Genomic DNA, 22,732 nt, shown 5'->3' with positions numbered 1-22,732 from the left:
TCGATTTTGACATCTGTGTCAAACAATCTGGATATGAGGAGCAACCTGTCATTGTCTTGACATGCAAACTGCAGAGAAAATCCCCTGAAAAGGGGAGAAAACACTCCTCATTTTTCAGCTCCATGCAGAAAGCATTGCCCCCACCCTTCCTGTGTGCTGCTGCCCCTCAGATTGACACTCAAGGAGTCGTTCTTTGTGCTTCTCGTTTCCATGTCAGATCTAATGACTGTGTTTCATAAGAAAATAGCAGTTACTTTCTTAAGTGAACGTGTTCTTGAATGCCTGTTCTGAGTTGGTTTGGACAAAAAGCATTGAGCATCATTATAGGTTTGGTGCCACAGAAGATTGATGACCACAGGCTCGTATCTGGCAGGTGTGGGCCCTGTAGGAAGAGCTGAGGTTTCATTGCATCCTTTAGGCTACATCTGCATTAGTAAGTGGTGTGCTGCAAAGGGAGCAGATCTACAAAGGGTGAAACACCTATGTGTTGGGACCCAGTATTGGCCTTTATGTGCTTTTGGAGAGTTTTATTTTGCACTTGCTACTGTCTGGTCCTTTGGAGAGAATTCCAGTTAGCAGCAGTTCAAGCACATCTGGTTCAATCTTGCCCAAAAGGAATTAAAGTAATATGCTCCAAGGCAGCTCTGTCATACCAACCAAGGAGCAGTAAGTGGGGATGATTGGTGAATTTGCTTCAAAATCACATTTCTAATCTGAACTAAAGCTTTAATATAGAAACTGCCCTTAAGCATTTGAAATCACTGTTCTTTTTTTCTTTGAGACACAGAGTGACTACTGTGATGACAGAAGCAATATGTTTAAAAATGTCCTGTTTGATTACTGAGGCTCTTCTGTAATATATTGGGTGTTACTCAGCCCCTGGACACTGCTTTGCTTTTTCCTAAAAGTATGTGAAATTAGTATGAGAAGAAAATCTGTACAGCTTCACTCTGCCACCTTCACAAACTGTTTCTTGCTTTTTAAGCTTAAGAATGATACAGGGGGAAAAAAAGGTAGAAAAATAAACATGTAAAAAGACAGAATTACTGGCCTGTGGAGTGACTTGCTCTCTGTCTTTGCAATTAGCCTACATGTCAGGATAGGGAAAATGAAATGAGAACATTCCTTCCTGAGGGCCTTAAAACTGCAGCAAGGTAGCAAAGCACTAATAGAAAATACTGCATCATTCCACTGTATTTGTGCCAGCCTAAAGCAGGGTGATTTCTGTTAGAATTCTTCTAAAACAAGAAACTGATGTACCCTTGTCCTCAACTACGAAGCTGTAGAAATACCAGCTTCTGACAGATTTGGGGGGGCAAGAGGGTTCTGTAGCATAAAGAGTCCTTTTGTGAGATGTAGAGAAGGGATCTATTTATTCTCAGGTTCTTCATTAAAAGTAATTTTTAAAGATTTTTGTGCATCTGTAGTATTGTGACTTTGTTCAGTGTTTAATCTCTAGCTTGTTTTGCATAGGAAAATAGTTCAATTTTATTACCACCCCTTCAAATTTCCAATTCTGACCTCAAAACCAGTGTTTTCCTTCCTGTCCTTCCTTCTTTCCTTGCAAATGTTGGTAGACATAGATAACTGATAGTGAAAATCAGCTATACTATTGTTCCACTTCTTTTCCAGCCCTTGGGGAGTGTGCTGGGATGCTGTTGTAGGAACTTGTCACACTTAATGTCAACCCTTTTCTTAGACCTCAGCAGGTACCCTGGATGCTCACAAGGGCTAAATAAGACAGCTTTTGTAGCTGGTAATCTTTCTTATACCCTCTGTGCTCTGCAGATCTGCTGGAATAATCAAGAATAACACAGCAGTGTAAGGGTGGTCTCACTTATATTGAAGAAGCTGTAATTTGACAGCTAAAGGCTAATTGTGTTGTAACCACGTTGGAGACAGTCTATGTTGTTAGCAGGTATTGTAGAATACCCTCAAATTCTTTAAGTAACAATCTGCAGGCAAATTTTGTCTCTGAACTAAACCTTTCATCAAAGAGCGAGGTCATTTTTAAAAAATTGCAGCTGTGTTTCTTATTTTCCTTGTTTCATGTTGATTAAGTTGGAAAATACAGTCTCAAATAATGGCTATCATGGTTAATCTGCCTCCTTGGCAAAGAAATAGGAATAATGTTCCCATTTCAATAAGCCTTCACAAAATTATAAACGTGAAAATACCACCTTATTTTCCAATTATAGAAGTCCACAAGCATATATTTCTACATTTAGAGCTTTGTTTCTCATATTTATTCTTTTTACAGCACTGAGTATTTTCCATGTGATTAAGACTCAGAATTTTTGTTTTGTATCATTTTCATGAGATACTTAATAAAGCTTTTGGTTTAGGTAATGAATATTTTAAAAGTAATCTGTGGCTTTATTAAATGCCCAGTGGCAAATGCTAGTAATAAATAATAAAGACAACTTTTTTATATCTTTTTTTTTCTGATCTCCATTTTAATTCATTACAAACTTATAAAGAATTTAAGTTAGTAAAAATTTATTTTTACTTCTGTTTAAAGGAAAATGAAAATGCAGGATCATAAGGAGGTGGATGAAACTGCAAATGTGAGGATTAAGCCAAAGGGAAAGTCAGTTTTCATGCAAAAGGCTTTTGAAGTTCTAGATCAATAATTAACACGTAGGAGTTGTACCTAGGTTAAAGTAATGAAAAGGTAATATATGATCAAGCTTCAGCAGTAAATTTAAGAATAAAATAGGCAGCAGGTGAAAGAAAAACAACAAAAAACCCTCAAGAAACCCCAAATGCCAAACAACAACAGTAAAAAACAATCACAAAAACGCGATCAACCTCACAAAAAACCTCAGCCCAAAACAGCACCAACAAAGACCTGCAGCCACATCTTGGGTGCCAGGAGTAGCAGTTCCCTCCCTGTTTAATTGCTCTTGCCACGTGGGTTCCAAGCCAGTGCTTTGCATGGGCTGGATTGGAGAGTGAAGGTTGGGATAAAGGAATCATCCTCAAGGTGAGTGTGATTTTATCCCAGCCAAGTGGAAGTGTTTGTGTGTAATTCAGCTGAGAGAAAGGTGATTTATTAGAGGGCAGATCTGACTGCCTGTGACCTGCTGACCCTCCCCAAGGGCAGCAGGGCCAGTGGGGCTGTGCTGCCCAGGTTTGCTGGGGCTGTGCCCTGCTGACAGCTCTGGTGCTGCTGCTGGGCATCCCTGAGCACCTCACGGGCACTTGTGGGAGGGCCCAGTGCCCTGGCAGCATTCAACTTGTTATACTGCACAATAATTGAAAGAATGAAGGCCCAAAGAGCACAGCTTGGACAGTGGGACACAGAGCTCCAGCACATGCTTGTTTTCATTAAGCAATGGGTTCTGCTTCTCTTGGAGACTGAAGAGCCAACAGCTGACTAAGGCCTGAGTTGTGGAAGCTCCTGGAGTTGCTTTTAATGGGAATATGGTTTATATTTTTTTAAAGTGCATTGTTGAATAATTACAGCTTTGAACACATCTGCTTAGGTCATACTTATGTGTGATTTGTTAAAATAGCTTACTTTGAAGCTACTGTAAAGGGAGGGAAAAAACCATTGTTTAATTAACATGAGAAAGTTTCACTGTCCTGCCAGAAAAGTTACATCTTTGCTAAGCAAAATAAATCTGTTTTCAAAGGAATGTTGAGGGATAGAAAAAGATTTTTAGAACAGCTAACCCGTTAGTTTTTGCAAGTCAGTCTTGAGTAATGACCAAGTGAATTTGAACTTTGCTACTCCTGGAACTGTTGGGGTCCTGGATCTTGCCCCAAGTGCCCCACTGTAATTAGGAAGGAGCTTGAACATTCATTGAAGGATGAGGTTCTTCAGTGTTCCTGTGTGATAACGGGGTAACTCGATTACTGCAGAGTACCTGAAGTGTTGCAGGTTCATTCCTCACTTACTCCAGTATAGTTCATCCACTGTTCCTCAGAAATCCTTGAGCTATTTTGGGTATCGTGTCTTACCTCAGCTCAAGAACATTTCAGAGCTTCTTGTATCTTTCTGCAATTAGAGCATTTCATCGTGGGAATCCACACTTCTCTTCTTTGATTCTGCCAGGAGTTATTTTCAAGACTATTTGTAGGTTAATTAACTTCTTTGCATATTAGTTACTTGCTCTGTAGAATGTGATGGTAGTTCATAAACACTGTGGAGGTGTTCAGGTATTATCATAGTGTCATTACCACTGTCATTCAGCTGAGGTTTAGGTTGATTCTGCCTCACCCCCCTCTATCTTTGTAAATCCCGCAGGTGGGAGCAGGTAGGAGTCTGTACAACTTCTGTCTTTTAGGGTCTCGTTAGTTATGCTAACAAAGCAAGAGGCAAAACCTTAGCATTTGTTAGTCTTAGTCTTTTGTGAGATTGTAAAATAACAACAGAGGTGACTTCAGTATGTCTGGCACAGCTCTTTCTATTCCTTGAGTCTGAGTGACCCTCTCTCAAGAAGTAACACAGGGTAGAATGTCTGGGTTGGTGAACATGAATTTGTGTGCAGAGCACTTTTACAGCTTTTATCTATTAACATCTTTGTGTCTAAACCTGGCATTGGGGTCATTCGGACCTGTCCAAAGAGAGGAGTCTTGTTTGTTGTTGTGGGAATTGTTCTGAAAACACAAATCCTACAGCAGTGCTATTCTTTCTGCAGAGATTGATGTCCAGCTTTTGGGAAAGGTGTAGACTGGGCTAGTTTACACTGTATGCTTCTTTAATTTTCTTCATTGAGAAATGGGAAATATATGCCATTACCTTGTTATATTGTTGTTGAACACATTGCTTGTGTTTACTGACTGTAAATCAGGAGCAAGTGATTTACATTTGCACTGTAGCAGGATATGTATGCACTTGCAGAAACCAAGATAAGAAATGTTAATGTCTGAAGCTGCACTAAAGTGATGAAGAAGTTGGTTTTGTTTAAAATAATTTGTTTTACATATGTTAGGAATCTAATTTACTGTCTGTATGTAAAGAGCAAATTCACAGTTCTCTGGCCACTTTGCAAATCTCTTGGTGAAGCCTAGCCTGAAGTAGCCACAGTCTAACTAAAGACACACATGTTTTATATGCACACACATTGTTTGGATTGTGCATTACTGTCACATTATAAAGCATTATGCCCATTTTAATGCTGTGATTTGTAGCTTAGTTGGCTGCCAAGAGGCTGTGTGAAAAATCTTTAGGAAAGAGCCTGTTTGAAACATCTTTAGGGAAGGGGCTGTAAATATGTCATTACAAAACAAATCGCAGGCTCTCATGCCCTCAAGGCTTCAGCTGAAATGAGCGAGCACTTTTAAGATGGCTCTTCATAAAATAAATTCATCTCTAACAGTTAAATATAACAACTTTGATTACTTGAAGGTTAGAAAAAATACTTTGTTTTGATTTCCCTGTGACATGAGCCACTTAAACAGCTTCAGAAAAGAAGAACATGCTACCGAAGGTTTTTCTTTTTATGGTAAGTGCCAGAGTGGCAGATGCTGAAGCTGGAACTGGAGATGCTCTGAAGCTTAAAAAGCAGAATTTCTACAATGTGAGCCCGAGAGATGTGCCTTTTAGGTAGAATTATAAGGCATTTCTCCTCTGTAATGGGTGTACAGAAAGGTGTCTGTATTGCTCAGCTCCTTTGTAGACAAATGAAAACTGAGAGGCAGCAGTTGGTTCACATCTTCCTGATTTCTTTCACTTTTCTGTGTGTGTGTTTCTGTAATTCAGAAAGCTCATATAAGTCATCATCAGGATAAAGGCCAGCTTATAGCATAGTACAAGTTGTAAATGTGCTATTGCCAGGTTTTTCCACAAGAAGACACAATTATTGCAATATTTACTGCAGAAGGTACCAAGAATGAGATTAAATTGTCAATTTGTGTTTAAAAGAACAGCTTTTCTTATTTGATGTTTACAGTTTTTACACTACGTGTGCACGGACTTTCAATCCATCCTTGGTTTTATGTACAAGATTCTAAATGCTGTAGAGCTGGGATTTCTGGATTTTCAGGTGTTTAACACCCTCAGTTTGAGAGTGCATCTAAAAATAAATTGTTTACTTCAGTTCTGTGTCTGAATACTTAGAGCCATTGCTTGCTGAATTTTGCCTAACAGCTCCTACTGCTTCCAGTGGATGAAAAATAGGTTATTGCACATTTTTGTCATACATAATTTGAACAGGATAGTTCTATTTAGAGGTGATCTTTTATTACTCTAGAGAATTGAGTTGTCAGGTTCAGATGGTTTTCTTTGTGAGGACATCAAGATACCAAAAAAAGCACAGCTACCGTGTTTTTGATGGAAAAATATATGTGTAAGATCCTGTATTTCTTGGTTAGAAAAATTGCTGATTCTCTTAATTTTGTTTCAGCTTTACTTTTGGAAGCTCAGTCAACACCGTTTCAAATAACTCCTTCAACCATGGCAAATATTGTGAAAGGCCTGTATACACTACGACCAGGTAAAAAGGAACAATGCTTGTGCTAGTCTCATACTGTGATATGTTTCCCTAAAGATTTTTTTTTCCTATGTGTGTATGCTCTCTATTTAATGCACAGTTAACAAAACAATGTGTGTTATGTTCTGTCCATTATAATGCTCAGTTCTGCCCTGGTTCTTGTTGCCCATCTGCCCTGCACAAGGTACCATGAGAATACCAAATACACTTAAAAATACCAACCCAACCCTCTGCTCTGGAGACAAAGGGCAGATCTGTATAAAGGAGTATGGAAATGGTGTGAAGCAGTTTTAAGGTAAACTGTCTTGCTCCTGTGAGGCAATGTTCAGTGTAGTGAAATTAAATCACATTTCTGTCCTGAAGCTGAACTAGTACAGGTTAGAATTGCATTTGTTCATCTAAGCTTTGGAAGAGCAGGGAGAGAAGTGCATTATTTCATTTAAAATGGAGAGTGGAGAAGCAGGGTTGTGTGATGCTGCTGCTGTGCTTTTTAGAAGTAAGGCTCAGGTACATTTTGTGAATGAGTTTCCTGGAGTAAAGGGTCTACAATTATCTGATTATCAAGGTGAATTTGCTGATCCTCAGTTGCCTGTCCTTGAGAGTGTCCAGAGACTCAGAAGGTCTTGTGAGATGCAGCAGGAACCAAGTTTCAATTTGATGTGGATTCCTTTATCTACATGTAAACATCTGATTTTAAGTCTGATTATTTGTTTTGCTTTAAGACACGATTTCTGTGGGTTTTAGGGATGGTTTTGGGTTTTTTCTTTCTTTTAATTCAAGATACCTATATGTATTTAAAATAGAGTAAAGTTACATTTGCCGAAAGTAAAATTTTTACAACGTATCTCTTCCACATGTTTTGTTGTTGCTTTCTGTGTTTGTACAGAATGGGTACAGATGGCACCAGCTTTATTTTCTAAATTCATCCCAAATGTTCTCCCCCCTGCTGTGGAATCTGAGCTTCAGGAATATGCTGCTCAAGACCAGAAACTTCAAAGAGAGCTTATTCAGAATGGATTTACAAGGTAATAGTTATTAGTCTTCAGTAGTGATTGTTCTGGACACTGCTGCAATGGTAAAAATGGATACACCTAAAAATACTGAAGAAATAATTTTAGAGTTCATAAAAAACTTCCACAACTCAGTATCCATATGAAATATTGGCCTTATTTTCCATGTGTTGGAACACTAACAACCATGCAGATGGTACCAGAAAGTAGATGATTGGAAGACTTGAAATATTTTGATGAAACAGATTGCTTTCAATTCATGCATCCCTGTGTTTTGGTTGTGCTTCTACTGCCTGGTCATGCTCTTGTTCAACTTCAGCATTTACTTTGGCTGTTTGTTTTTTTATAAGCTCTCCTTTTTGGTTTTTTTTGATGCTTCTGAAAATGTCAGTTGATGATTTCTCCTTATTCCACTTTCAGAGTTACTCGTACAGACAAGGTGTCTGTTTTAAATAGGCATTTCTCTTCTGAGTGTTGAACTGGGAGGGGCAAAAGGAGGCAGAACAAACAGTAAAAGTCCCAGCAGAAAATGTTCATACTGTGCATTGTTCACTCTGGGCAGTGCCTGTTGCTCTTCATCTTTCCTGTTACCTGTGCAATGCTCCAAATCTGGTGCTGTAGTTTGAACACCCTCTAGGTGTGGGCGTGTTTAGTGTCAGATGTATTTCTGGATTTCATCCCACGTAGTTTTCCTCAAAGGTAATCTCTGTCTTCAAAGCTTGGTAAATTATTGAGCTTCAAAGCTCTACTGTTGACCCAAATGCAAATGGTTTGGTATAGACTCTCCTTGTAAGGCTTTCTGTTGACTAATGGAATTTTTTAGAGAGATATGCATAAAAATAAAGCCATAAGAGCTTGAGCTGAGAAAACTAGTGCATATGGCTCAAGAAATAGGAGTTTGACACTTTGAAACTGAGTAGGAATATAATGCTGACAAAAGGATACAATGCACAGAACAAAACAAAAAAAGGAACAATTTAGTTGTGTCTAACTTTCAATCTTGCTAATTCTGTGGGTGGCTAATGATAGTTCTGCTTACAAGTGCATTTCACCAGTTTCACAGTTCTTAGGGAATTAAAAATGAGGTTTCAAGTTGTAACAGTCTACATCCACAAAAGCAATCGGTTTCAAAAATGTTTTTCTTCAGTTACCTGAAAATGAGAGGCTTTGTTAGCTTGGCTGTGCAGTTCTTTGGCTGGTTCTGTAAGGAGGAGACTATAAAAAGCTGGGAGAGGTAGTAAGGGACACTGACCATTGCAAAGACTAAATGCCTACATGGTGCTGTCTTGTTACAGACTTTGTGGGATCCTCAGAATGTATTTTAGCAACTGCTGGTTTTATGCAGAAAATTCTCTGACTGTGGGACTAATGCAAATTTGTAGGAAACAGTTCCTGTCCTGTGTGATAGATGTGGGCAAAGAAAAGAGTGGGGCTTGAGGGCAGTCACGCAAGCAAGAGCTGAGTAAAGGTTTCTGTGTCACATATTGTTTGCAGAGTCTAAATTCTGACTCTTCTTTTTGGCTTTCTGGAGGATGGGACCTGCTGGGTGTTGGACATGTGGAGAGTTTTGGTATTGCTTGTAGGTTTACAAAATTGCCCCCCTCCCAGCTCATGCTTTTGTGTAACTGCAGTTTCTGTGTAGCTTGCTTTCACTTTAGGAAATAAAAATGCAAACTAAAACTTTGCAGAGGAATAACTGATGGATGGCACTTAGTGTCTGATGACTGTGTTTTGCACAGTCTGTTTTATAGGGCTGTGCTGAGGGTGAGTCAGTGCAGTCTGGTAAACATGGGGGTTATAGAAAGTGTTAGATTTGAGTGTCATCATTGAAGGGACACAGGCAAAAGATATTATCTCTACTTCAGTTTTATTTGCTACATGGCATTTTTCAGTGGTATTTGAAATGCATTTTGCCTTGAAAGGTATTTCAAGATGTAATATGCTTCTTCCTGTTACGAGCATAGGTTATGCTTGTTTATGACTTGTCAGAATTTTTCTGAGGTTATATTCCTACACATACAGATGTATAAAAAGGCTTTCTCTTTTATCAAGAAGCATGCCAAGTCTCTTCAGGGTTAGTATTAAATGTCATCTGTCCTCTTTTAATTGTGCCAGAAAATGGTGATGTTTTTGCTGCTGCATTTCCTGCTACAATAACCACAAGGAACACAGCACAGTGAGGTGTCTTCAGCAGCATTAATTGCATGTCAGGCTCTAGTTGAAGAAGGAAGTTTATCACCACTATTAAGTACTAAAATCTGCTTAAAGAGCAAGTATGGTCAGCTCAGACTTGCCTAGAGTCTGATTGTTGGGCTTTGCCAGGAGCATCTTACCTTTTCAGACTGATAGATACAGAGTTTTTCACGTAGTTTATAAAGTTTGGTTGAGGAGTTTGAATTAAGGAATACAATTTTATGTGTGACTTCAGACCATGCTGAATATGAGCAGTTTTTCTCATCTTCATTTTCTAAAAAATTATCTTATGATATCAAACATTATCCTGTGAAATCTGTAACAAAAAGGTGAGCTAATTTAGTCTACAAAATATAGCTTATCCTTTTGTTTTAGTAAATTGACAATCCTGCAGTAGTGTTATTGTTACTATGTTCGAATTTTGTTTCTAAATCTCTACAAGTTGATGTAGAGGTTGTGCTGAGGTATTTTGCTGTTGTTTTGAAAATCATCAAATGGTTTGGGTTGGTGGGGACATTTAAAGGTCCAACCTCCCTGCAATGAGCAGGGACATCTTTAATTGAGGTTCTCATGAGAATACCTTTCTCTCCCTTCTTTCCCAGAGGTGACCAGTCACGCAAGAGACCTGGAGAAGAGCTTTACAGTAAGTGTGCACCTGACCGTGCCCTCCAGGTGGGGACTCAGGTGGTGGTGGACTTGTGGGTGTTCAGGGTGGTGATGTGTCAGAGGCTGCACCTCCACATGTATCTAGCTGCTTGCAATGTAACCTTGACCACGCCAAGGAAAAATACAAATTTCTTGGATCTAGAGTCTGGCTAGCTCTGCCAGAGTCCCACAGCCACTATCCTGGATACTGAGGCCAAGATACTTCCACTTGATTTAAGTGGAAGCTGAGGTCTTGAGGAAAAAGAACGTAGTTCTCCCAAGTCTCTGCCTGCTCAGGATACACATAACAGGCAATGCTGTGAGCCAGTCCACCTCTGTAAATCACCCACTGGTGATGTGTGTTTCTGACTCTTGACAGAATGGAGAGTTTGGAGGGTTGTGCTTTTCAGCTTGGAACCCTCAGAGATGTGTCTGATCCAGCACGGGATCCCCTGCCCTGGGTTACTAAAGGCAGTGTACAAGTGTTGGAGTCATGCAGCAGGGAAGTTTTCTTCTGTTTGTAGCTGAAGCCTCTTGCTGCATGATTGACTGTGAGGTTCTTCACTTTGTTCCCTTAATTTCCTCCAGTGTAGGAGAAGAGACACAGAGAGGAGTTGGTTGCTCTACTCCAGGCAGCCCTAATTTGGGTGCAGTCGGTCAGAGGTCTCATCTCATCCATCTTCTGCTCATCTTCTGTGCTGACTAAGCATTTGGCCAGGAAAGACTAGTCCTGTACAGTCTAGGTTAGGATTGAAGTACAAGGCCCTGATTGTCATTGAACAGCCTTGGGGATTGGGGAATAGTATCTCTTGTGGGACTGTTGTTAACTTTTGTTCATTTTATGGCATTCTTTCCACCAAGTTTCCTCTGGTGCTTTCAGCTCAGTATGTTGGCTTTATTTATTACCATAAAATGCCAGACAGTTTTGTGATGAACTCTTTTTGTAAGCTGAAATGAGTGAATGGACATTTATATGGTAAATCAGCTTATCTTTATACTGTTAATGTTTTACAGGCAAGGCTGTATTTTTGGGGAATGGGGGCAAGGGACATAATGTGGAAGTTCAATATGAGAGAATTTCTCAAACTTTTTTCTATAATTTCAGGTGGCTCATCAGCTTGTGCAAGCTCCAGGGGATACAGATAGTGAATATACTGGATCAGCTTCTATTCCCAGCCAGAACAGACACTGGAGGAGCACAGATGGTATCTGGAGCCTCCTTTGGCAACTGCTGATACTCAAGCTCTGACACGAACTTTGCCTCAGAGAAGGGTTTTGGACTTTCTTCTTTGTACAACGTCAGTTGCTGCTACAGTTGGGGTGACTTTGAAAGACATGATTCCTTGGTCTGGCCTATCAACAAGTTCATGTTCTGTGACTTCTGTGAGGAATGCACCTTGAAAAACAATCCTTTCAAAGTGGAAGTGGGCAGCCGAAATCAGCAGCTTCCAAAAGCATTAGAATGGAAGAATCCTTTTTGCACTCTTTTCTTAATATTAAGGACATTCTTAAAACTAGTTAACACGTCAGTGTATTAGTTTTTGAACTTCCAAGTTATTTTCTGGAGCTTCTACTTAATAATAAGAATAAAGTTACATTATTTTGCAGTATTTGTTTGTTAGTTTAAAAATTGTCACCTTTTAAGAGTTGGTCCCTTTGTCACCGAAAATTGGGAAATAAACTCTCCAACCAATTTGGTAGGTTAGAAAGCCAACATCACTGTATTACCAGTGCTGGGTGCATGGGGATTGCTCCACAAGGCATGCATACCAGCAACCTAACAGACCAGCTTATGTTCATGGAACTAATGCATACTCATCACGTTTCTATTACATATTCATTACATTTCCTGAATACATCCATATATGCTAATTATTTCCGTGGACTTATTTGGATGTGGTTCCAGATCTTCTAATGAATCTTTTCTCCTTGAGAATATCTCAAATATGTGGTCAGGTTATAATGTGCTTCTCTTATCATTCTTTGCTCCGACACACAATCCTTGTTCTCCAAAGTTAAGACATCTGCTAGTTCATATTGATCACTGATACAGGTAAATAAGGAAGCAATAGCTGGCACAAGACTATTAATCATAGATGTAGGGATCAAACACTTTTACTGAGGTTAAAAGAATTTTCCAACGTCTTTCCCCACTGCTGCATAGACTCCTTTTATAAAACAGATATAACTTGTTTGGTAACACCATGTAAATGTATCTTCTGTCAGGGAGTTTTCGATTCCAGATCTTTGGTTTATCTCTTGTTTTGTTACTTGGTATTTTGAAGTCTGTTTTCCTATGTGTTTGTACTCTGTGCCTTCAGCTTGAGCACTTTGCGACTTTATAGACCATATTTTGTTACTGCAAAATGTGTTCTTGAGGAAAAACTTGATGTGAACAAACATGCTGCAAAGTTGCACTTTTCTCTTGCATTAAATAGGAAGTGAATTTAAGGAGGAAGGAAGAAAAGTTGAACCTATCACCATCACTAATAGTGACTTGGAAGTTTGTCCCCTTTTATGTTTCATCTGTATTAGTGTTTAATGCAGGGACCAGCTCTTGTAGAACCCCCTTCACTGACTTTTCATTGGCTTCAGGAGTTGGACTTGTGGGTCCCTTCCAGCTCAGAATATTCTGTGATTCCACAGTTGCAGTAGGTGGAGATGGGAATTCCAGACTGAATGAAATACTAAGATAGGGTTTATGCTGTGCTTTGTAGAAACACTGTGGGCAAAATTCTCCAGTCTGGAAGGTCTGCAAAGGGCATCTCCCTGAGCACAAGATTTGCACTGGGTTGATCAGCAAACTACGGTACCTGTCCAAGATCACTGTGTGGCTCCTGTGCCACCTCCCCTGTGTGGGGAGGAGCTGTGCTGGGCTGGGGCAGTGGATGCAGCCAGAATCAGGGATTTGAGGAGTGGTGTAACGGGTGCATGTGTACCCATCGGCCTCCTGCCTCCAGGCTTGTGTGAACTCGGCTGGAGATCCAGCTGGACACAATTCCAGGAGATCAGGCCTGTGGTCTGTGTCCTAATCATTGTGATGTAGGTTTTAATCAGTAGTATGGCTAATGCAGCTCTCTCATTAGGGGATCAACATACTTGAAAAGCAGCTTGATTACAGGGTTTGGGTTTTTTTCATTACTATTGATTTATTTTTTTATCACATTTAGTTATGAAGAGAAACGAGTTGGTAATACAAGATCTTTCTGAAGCGAAATAAAAGTTTGTTCTGTTTTGTCTGGCACAGCTCTTATGCCTGTTTAAAGAAAAACAAAATACCAACACAGCTCCTTTTATGCTTGCATGGGTTCATTACAAAATGCAGGAAAAAAAATAGGTGCGGCAGGGACAAAGTTTCATTTTCTTTTTTTTTTTTTTTTTTTTTTATCCAGGCTTCCTGTAAGTGAATTTAATTCCATCAGTGTCACATCATCCACTTTGGCAATGCTGTTAATTTTGAGGGTGGGGGGGAAAGAGGAATGAAGATAACACTGCTGGGATTGACAGATTCAAATCTGGTTTACATATATATTTCTTGGTGTATTTGCAAAGCCTGTTTGATTTTGAGGAAGTTTTTGTTTCAAAATTAAAATTAAAGCGAATGCTTTTAGTGTTTTTATTTCTGTGTAGCAGAATGCCAGCAGTCTGATCTCATCCCCAGTAGTGGAAAACCAAACCACTCTGAGTAGGGATTTTCAGTGTTGATAGTGTTTGCTTCAACTTTGCTACCAGCTACTAAAGTTGGAGCAGAGTTAGATAAAATCAGGGGGTTTGAAAATTTTGCTGAATTATGCTGTGGTGAAGTTAATGAAGGCTAATGGGGAACAAAAATGATTTGCCAGCTTCCAGGTCTTTTTAAGTTTTGGCTTTAAACAAAAATGAAACCTCTGATAGTGTCCTTAGCTTTAAAAATCACTGTCTGCTGAAATGGCAATATTCTTGAGGTAAGAATAGATGCATTAACCTAATTTGGTTAAAGTTTGTTTACAACTTGGTTACCATCCTAGCTCACATAATACAGTGACCAAGCTCTGTCATCTTTGTCAGGTGATCACACTTTTGCTCTGTTCCTAAAGTGGTTTTACTGGTTCAGGTTTGTAAATAACATGTAGTGCTTTTGCTTCGTGTTCGAGGCAAGGGTTTAACAATCATTTTACAGCACGTTGTTTCTGGGACAAACTTCTAGAACAATCATTCCATCCGAAGGTAAAGCATTCCTGTCAGCACTTTGTGTGCACTGAGGAGTGCTTGGATGCTCCTCAGTCCTGTAGCATTCTCACCACTGGCCACCTACCTGAGAAATCTGTTTGTTAAGCTCTGTGTTATGTTGTAAATTTGGCATTACAATTCCTGTATGGTTTGGCATTATCAACATAATGCTGAAATATTGTTTATCTGTTGAAGACATGATCGTTGTGACTGAGCATGGAACAGAATACAGCATACTATACTAAATTATTTCGGTTCTCTGTAAACTTGCATTTTACTTACAGGTAAACTAACTCAGCCAACTTGAGCATTGGTACTGTAAAACCACAGTTACCAACAGCATGATCCTAACTGCAGTATTTAATTTAACCAAATAACTTGTGGTGAATCCATTGCATCTGTAGCTTACTCTGTTAAGATTAAGCAGTAAAGTTGGTTATACAATGGGTGTCCTCTCTATGTTGCACTGGTTCTACAGCCAAACTTGCTACATTAAAATATTTTTAGATTAATTGCATTTCTTGATTTGAGAAGTTGAAATATTTAAGTTCATCCTGCTGACTTCTGGGATGGTTGGCAATTGCCAAAAAATGGCCAAGATGGTCTTTGATACAAATGATAGGGTGGGGGAGCTCACTGGAAAAATACTCAACTCTTCTTCAGCTGGATCTCCTTTCTGCAATTGTTGGGGAAGTGTTTACAGATGAATAGATTGAAGAAAATGTTTTTGACTCCTGTCATTTGATAGAAATATGATCAGCCAGATTCACCCCTTTTAATTCTTCCCCACAGATGTGATTGTTTACTTTCTGCAGGATAAAAAACCAAACGAAACCCCCGAGAGCTACAAGGCTGTGTGTTGAGTGACTGAAAAATGTTTTTTGTGTACACTCTGACAACCCTAGTGAAAGGAGTATTTTGTAGAACTATGGAATAAAAACCAACTGCTTCAGTTTGACTCCTGTCATCAAGCCAACTCCAGTAGAGAGAAAACAAAGTTTGGGGTTTTTTGTTTTTTTTTTTGTTTGGTTGGGGGTTGTTTTTGTGGTGCCTTGAGGTGCATGAGGTATCCAGAGGTGGTTCAGTTCACACTGTGAACCTTTAGGATCAGTTGACTGCAAAACAAAGGTATTACTAGGGAGGAATGGCCACTGCTCGGTTTAGGGTCCTTCCCTTTCTGCTCTGCTGGGACTGTGGTAACAGGGGCATTGTCACTGTGCTGATGCCACTCAAGTTGAAAAATCCTCTTTTGGGGGATGTCTTGTGTTCACAACTCATTTAAACTTAAATTCACAGCTGGATGCTGTAAATAGGCTTGTTACTGACAGTATTTGTTTGCCCCAGTGGAGTGATACTGGCCCAAGAAGATATTGTTATACCTGTAGTGCCTGTTGACAGGAAAAGGTCAGAAAATCTGGAATTTGTCCTTATCAGCACCAAAATAGGTTGGTTTTGGATGGGGACCAGTCACCTGTGAGGGGGAATCTTCCCTTCTGTCAGGAGGGGCAGAAGATGAGCGTTATTGCATTAGCAAAGCAAGACAAACTTGCTGATTTGGCCACAGTTGAAAGCTCCCTGATAAAGTGCTTTCTACTTTGCTAGAGAGAGTGAAAGTATTAAACCAATGTATCTTGGTCTAACTGGAATGACTGGTTTAAGGGGATTCCAAAATTTCATAGGCAATGAGTACTCAGCATCCCTTCTGGCTGTCTCCATCTGTCTCTGGAATGCTCTGGATACACTTGGTTAATGTTCTTTCTGTTTCTGAGCTCCTGCTAGCTGACCTAATTAGCACAGAACAGGAATGTTGACTCCCCTAATGATGGCAGCAGAATGAATTTAGCAATAGCACTTATTGCCTCATTAGTATTGTTTTTCAACTGATTGTTCCTTAAGAAAAACTGTTGCAGTTTCTACAATGACCTGGATCATCCTCGGTTTCAATTAGAGAGCAGCAGGTGATTTATGTGTTGTTACCCATGGTTTGCACCATTTGCCATCTATCAGCAAATTGGATGATTTTGTACAGAGAGCAGTTTATAAATTAATATCTTAGGATGGTCGGTAGATGCTGCCCTGTGGAAGAGGTGCATTTCCAGGATAAGAGTACAGTTCTTAAGTTTAAAGAAATATATTCCAAGAGTTCTGGTTTTGGGTCTTTCTTACTAGCCGTGGCCTGCTGGTACTTGAACCCACCTCATGGAAGCAGAATTTGGCACACAGGACTAGTTCTACCTGTGCAGGAGCAGAAGGAAAACAGGCCTGTTTTGTTCTTTTTCTTAATGACCTTTGTATTAAGTCTTTACTGAATAGGCACCTGCTGTTCCCAGTTGCTTAGATAGCCTGAGTTGTTCAAGGCATGCAGTTTGGATATTTTAGTCTGTTGGAATGAATCTGAAGCAGAATTTCATCCAAGCTATAGAATCATTTCCCTTAAAATACAGGGAAGTGTCAGACCTGGTGGTTATCTACTTGTTTTGTAAATAATCTCATTATCCTGTTTGTTCCCTCGGTTACAACTGCTGAATGTATATTCAAGTGATAATGTGCTTTCCATTATGGCTCCAATCTTCTCCTTCAGAGATGCTGTAGTTACAGAGTACACATATGCAGGGGACAGATGCCTATAGAGTAGAGTGAAATTCTACTTCCAGACTTCTCTTTCATATTTCCCTGCAGGAAAGTGTCATGAAATAAAAAACTGCACATGCAGTCACTCACCTCATTCGTGTTCTGCCATAAAAATGTTATATTCTTTCTTTTTAATAATTCCCAGCTTTGAATTTGCCTTAATAACTGCTGTATATTAAGCTGACACTTCTTGGAGCTATCTGTTATAGTGCCAAGATGTCATTTGTGGGTAGTAGCAGCTCCTCCTTGTGAAAGCAGAATTAGGGTCACGTTTTCCTAATGCATCATTTTGTAGGTCCACGTAATGTAGTCTGGACCTCTCACCCCATTGCTTGATGAAATCAAGTCCTGTAGCTCTTTGTACTTCTGCAGTGTTCTTCTTTACCTTCCTGGATGAAAACACCTGAACTTCATGTTCCACCTCCTCTTCAGATGTGTGAGCACAGCAACCAGCAGGACCCCGGTGCTGTGGGATTCTCGGGGTGACCCCTCTCTGCTGTGAGCACTCTCAGTTCCTGCTCCATAACTTTCCAGTGGCAATTTCTTTGTGTGGAAAAGCTTCTCCATTGTCTCGTGGTAGCTTTGTAAAGAGCTTTAGATGAGAGAGTTCTCCAAACACCCCGTGGAAATCTGTACCAAAGGATGTCACTTGGTACATGTGTGTTGACTGATCTGCTGTACTGTAACTCAGCCACATTTGCTGTCCTGTGAAGCCCTGGGTCCATGCTATAAACCACTGAAACAAGCCTTCATCACTCATGTTTTATTGCTCACCATTTCAGCACACAGGAATTGCTGGGCAGACTCAGGTGTCTGATCTCTCACGTCGCAGGGGACAAGAGTTCAAATGGAAATTTGTGGAGTCACGCTCTGATCCTGCTGAAGAACTGGGGATTATCAAGATGATTCCCTTAGGTAGAAGGAAAAAAGGAAAACTTTGAGCATATTTAATTGATTTAGCAAAGAGTTTCTGCAAATCTGCTGCAAAATCTCTGAACTTGGACTAACTGGTCATCGGCCACTTCATGATTTGCTGATGAGAGGACAAGAGAGCAAGTTTATAATTTGCCAGGTCCTCTTGTTTTTTGCCAGCACAGCTACTTGTCTGAGAATCTGTTTGCATCTGAAGATCCCAACTGAGTGAAGGAGACTGAGCAGAGCAGTCCAGCAGCCTCAGCTGTTGTGGCTGAGGTTTAACATCCGCAGAGCAGAGGCAGAGCAGTCTGTTCCATCTCCAGGACCCTTGGCTGCCTTGTCATCACACTCGCTTCTTTGACTGCTACTTTAAAATAAGCCACAGCCAGTGATCTGCAAATGTCAGGAATGGCCTCTGAGGCACGTTGCCCAAAGCCACCATGTCCCTCCTGAACCGAGTCAGCTCTGGGCTCTTCTGTCAGAAATCCAGACTGTGGCTGTTCCCGAATCCCAGGTGGGATTGGCGGGGCTGCCCCGAGGGTCTGTGCTCAGCTGGGCACGGGCTGGGGGTGCAGAGCTCCCCAGCACCCTCAGGACTGTGCTGCGGGTGTTGCAGAAAATGGCTTTAAGCTGTAAGAGAGCAGGTGTAGATTAGATATAGGAAGAAAGTATTTACTCTGAGGGTGGTGAGGCCCTGGCACAGGTTGCCCAGAGAAGCTGTGGCTGCCCCATCCCTGGAAGTGTCCAGGGCCAGGTTGGACGGGGCTTGGAGCAACCTGGGCTAGTGGAAGGTGTCCCTGCCCGTGGCAGGGGGTGGGACTGGATGATCTTTAAGGTCCTTTCCAACCCAAACCATTCTGGGATTCTGTGAAAAGGCCACTCTCCCTTGGACTTTGGGGAAGAACGGAGTAGGAAGCTGAATCATGCTGGGCAAACTACAAAACCAGCCTCCTACCAGAGCAGCAGTGACTCTGCTCTTGGAAGAAGGCACTTTTCCACATGCTCTGAAGTTTAGAGCTATGTGCTGGAACAGGGGTGCTGAGGAGAGCAGGATTCCACAGCCTGGGCTGGGAAGGATGTAATTATTTGTACCACCAAATGGTGCTTGTGTTTCTATTTGGCTATTCAGAGGGCAGGACAAACCTCCACTCTTAAGCTGATTTAGCTGCTTTGCAGCCAGTCATTCACTGTATATAAAGAATTTCAAGAGCACTATTGATTTTTAAAAGCATCCTGAAAAAATAATACATGTGAAGTTTGTTCCTAGCAGAGCTAATTTAACTTTCTATTAGTCTGCATCCTCAGAGTGACTTAGTTCAAGATTACTTTAGTCTGATGAATTCATCTTGTGTTGAATACAAACAAATGTTTTGGCCATTATTATGTTATTCTCTTTGTTTATGGGCTACATATGCACAGGAAAAAACCCAGCATATCTGGTTGCTTTTAACTGAGCCATGTAACTTATTTGATTTTTATATCAGCCAAATTAAGGCTAATGAACTGAATTTAAAGCAAAAGAGAGAGATTCATACAGAAGAAATAATTCTTCTCTTGGCTAGATTAATTTCTGAAAACAACTGACTTGGCCCTCAACATTAATCTCTGAGAATATTCGGAATCATGAAGAGCTAATAATAAAACTCCTGGGTCATATTGGACATGACAACTCATGAACAGAACAGAGGGAGCACTTCAACACTTAGAATTGTTTATCTCTGACCTCATACTAAGATTGTGCAAAACTTGTGTGTGCCCCTGTAGGCACAATTTCAGCATTTTTTAGCCTGTCCACTGTGTCACCTGAATTGCGTCTGACATTTGTAATTTTTCATGTGGTTGTCAAATATTGTCTCTGTTTTGGCCATCCAGTGTCTTCTGGCTTGGTGATGCTGAACAGCTGCACATCCCCATCTTCCCTCCCAGCTCTAGAGCACAACCTTTGGGCTACTCTATTCATGTGTGAGGAGAAAGGCTGGATCAGGACAGGACTGCTTTGTTAGGGAGGAACAACAGCCCAGGGAGATGGTCCCTTTGCCTCCGAGGAGAAACAGCAGGACCTCAATGAGGGTTTAGCAATCCTGCCTGTTTTAACCACTGCAGTCTGTGCTTCTGGCTGTCCAGGTGTGCTCTGAAGAGCCTTTAGACACGTTAAAGCTGCCTGCACCAGTTCCTTCTGAGCTCCTCTCCCTGGGTGCTGCTCCGGAGCAGATTCCGTTTGTCTCCTGCAGCTGGGCGAGGCTGCAGCCCTCAAGGCAGCTTTGATCTCTCTGCTGGGTGGATGATGCACCGGCAATCCTTGAGCAATGTTGCATTTTAATTCCCCCTAATGGTTATTTGCAAAAAAGACGAAAATATTGACAGCTTGATGTTTCAAAACAGATTGAAATCTTAGGTACTTCTAGTGTCAACATAATCGCTTTCTCGGGAACGGGGGAATTAATTTAAATACATTTAAATTTTCTACCAGCAATTCTAGTCTGTTATTCTCTAGGTGTTGCTGTGCTGTCAATCAGGTTCTCTTGATTTGTAGGTTCATACAATGTGTGATTTTCTTCTGCTGTCACTTTTTTTGTAGCCTACTTCAATATGTATGAAGTTGCAGATGTGTTCTCTCTGGTTTTATTTTCAAGCCATCCAAACCTGTCACTTTTTCTGACTTTCACTCTGAGTCAGAGCTGTCAGAAAGGCTTATTCCCACTTGGGGGAAAAACTCCTGGAAGTTGAGGAGATAAAAACACCCAACTTTCAGCAATCTGCCTGATTACTGAAAGATGATAAGAGAGATTCCTGTGTGCTGAAGACGGATGTGTCTGACCATCACCTCAGTATGTCAGAGGTTTCTTTCACCACAGAGTAACTTCTTGTCTGTATTTTAATAAGAAAATATATTTTAAGTTCCTTTAAGTTGTAGAGCTGCAAGCAAAACTCTCACCACAAAACGAAGCAGCAGCTGTAAGGAAAACAGTGAAACAAGGTGACACACAGACTGCTGGTCTGAGAGACTCTTGCACAACAGTTCCACAAGTCCTTCTGGAGTAAGTCAAGTAGGAAAGTCCTGGTCTTGCCAGGAGAACTTCTGGGGAGAAACAGGCATTCTTTACTTTGGGGGTTCTTAAAGGACTTCTGCTGTGGAGTGGGGTTCTGAGAGTCTAAAGGATTTGCTTTGGGGTACCTTTTTTCTCTGTAGCCTTCCCCCTCCTGCCTGCTCTGAAGCCCTTCCTTCCACTGCTCCAGTGCTGTGGCTGCTGTTTCAAGATCATATTTCTGAGCAGGTCTATCACTGGTCCCTTCCCTGTCCCCAACTCTTCAAGCACAGTGACAGACACCTACAATAATTGAAGTTATAATTAGATTGCCACAGTGCCCTGGCCCTGTGAAGGACTCTGCAATCCCTCTGCTTTGGCTCTGCAGGAAGGGATGCTCTGCCCCTGCCCTCATCCCTGGGCTGGGCTCCAGCTGGAGGGGCTGGCTGTGCTCAGGGGGGGTTCAGGGGCAGTTACCCAACACAAGTTACTTGTAGTCCCAGGGATTGCATCAAGATCAAAAGCTGTTTGTTACCTTCTGTATTAGAAAACATGTACCTTTGTGGGAAAACCCTCAGTGACTTTGGATAAATAATGCTGTGGCTTTAGCACAAGGAGACTTTTTGTCCCTGTCTCAAGATCTCCTTTTCCTTTGCTCAAAATGAGATTTTGCTTGGTGTAACTCAGTGACCTCCACAAAGTACAATTATTCGTGAACATCAAAATTAATGTGCGTGTTGGACTAATGCAATTTGTGAACAATTTAAAAAAGCATTCAGCTCTTACAATTAGGACAGAATTGTAAGTTTGAAAAGAACCCAAATAACCATATCTGCTTTTCCTCACACAGATTGCTGGTCTGACAGACCCTTGCACAACAGTTCCACGAATCCTTCTGGAGTAAGTCAAGTAGGAAAGCCCTGGTCTTGCCATGGTAGTTTTCCTGCTGTGGTGGAGTCCCCATCCCTGGAGGGATTCCAAAGCTATGTGGATGTGGCACTTGGGGACGTGGGTTAGTGATGGGTTTGGCAGTGCTGGGGGAACAGTTGGACTTGATGATCTGAAAGGTCTTTTCCCACCTCAATGGCTCTGTGATTTATGCTTTGCAATCTCTCAGCTTGTGCTTTTTCTGCTGCCCCTTCTCCATCTTTTGGAGATGTCCCAAACTGTTGAATCTGTTGAATCTGCACAGATTATGGAAAATGGATTATAATTTTTGGAGAGAAATTGAAGTCCAGTAAGGGGGGGAGGGGGAGAAGAGGGGGAAGAGGAGGGTAGGCTGTGGGTGGGAGGATGCCAGTAATTTTGAAAACTTGTATTTCGCTTCTTGCTGTGCCTCAGCCATACCCAGTCAGTTTGGTGTCCACTTCAACTGGTAAAAAAACCATTTGAATGTGAAAATGCTGCTGAAATTATTGGAGCTCAGTGTCAGACACTTTTTAGCCCACTTGTGTCTCATGTTCTAGATGCTTTTGCACTTATTGAGGTACTTAACTTATTAAATTGGACTTTCAGTCGTACTAGGCCTCTGTTCCTTTCCCATAAAGAGGACATTTAGGTGCTTTTCCTCACCTCAGGATGCCTCTGTTGTCTTGCCAGCCCTATGGGATGTTTCCCCCTAGATGACCCTGCACAGAGTGCACATGGAGGCTCTTGTTTCATT

At 41.0% G+C, this 22,732-nt stretch overlaps 1 protein-coding gene across 1 annotated transcript in view; it reads left to right on the top strand.

Annotated features, from left to right (window-relative positions):
• CACUL1 (CDK2 associated cullin domain 1) overlaps positions 1 to 15,009 on the top strand; it is a 47,032-nt gene extending 32,023 nt beyond the window's left edge. Inside the window, exons 6-9 of the mRNA XM_017809303.1 lie at positions 6,354 to 6,443; positions 7,327 to 7,465; positions 10,246 to 10,286; positions 11,394 to 15,009. Of these exons, the coding sequence (XP_017664792.1) occupies positions 6,354 to 6,443; positions 7,327 to 7,465; positions 10,246 to 10,286; positions 11,394 to 11,434 (311 nt within the window). The 3' untranslated portion in view covers positions 11,435 to 15,009. The remainder of the gene's footprint in view (positions 1 to 6,353; positions 6,444 to 7,326; positions 7,466 to 10,245; positions 10,287 to 11,393) is intronic.
• The last annotated feature ends 7,723 nt before the right edge of the window (positions 15,010 to 22,732 follow it).

The sequence above is a fragment of the Lepidothrix coronata genome, unplaced genomic scaffold (genome assembly GCF_001604755.1).
Source record: "Lepidothrix coronata isolate B3197 unplaced genomic scaffold, Lepidothrix_coronata-1.0 Scaffold25, whole genome shotgun sequence".
NCBI lineage: Eukaryota > Metazoa > Chordata > Aves > Passeriformes > Pipridae > Lepidothrix > Lepidothrix coronata.
Note: the sequence above shows the minus strand (reverse complement) of the source record. Positions and strands in the feature narration are given on the sequence as shown.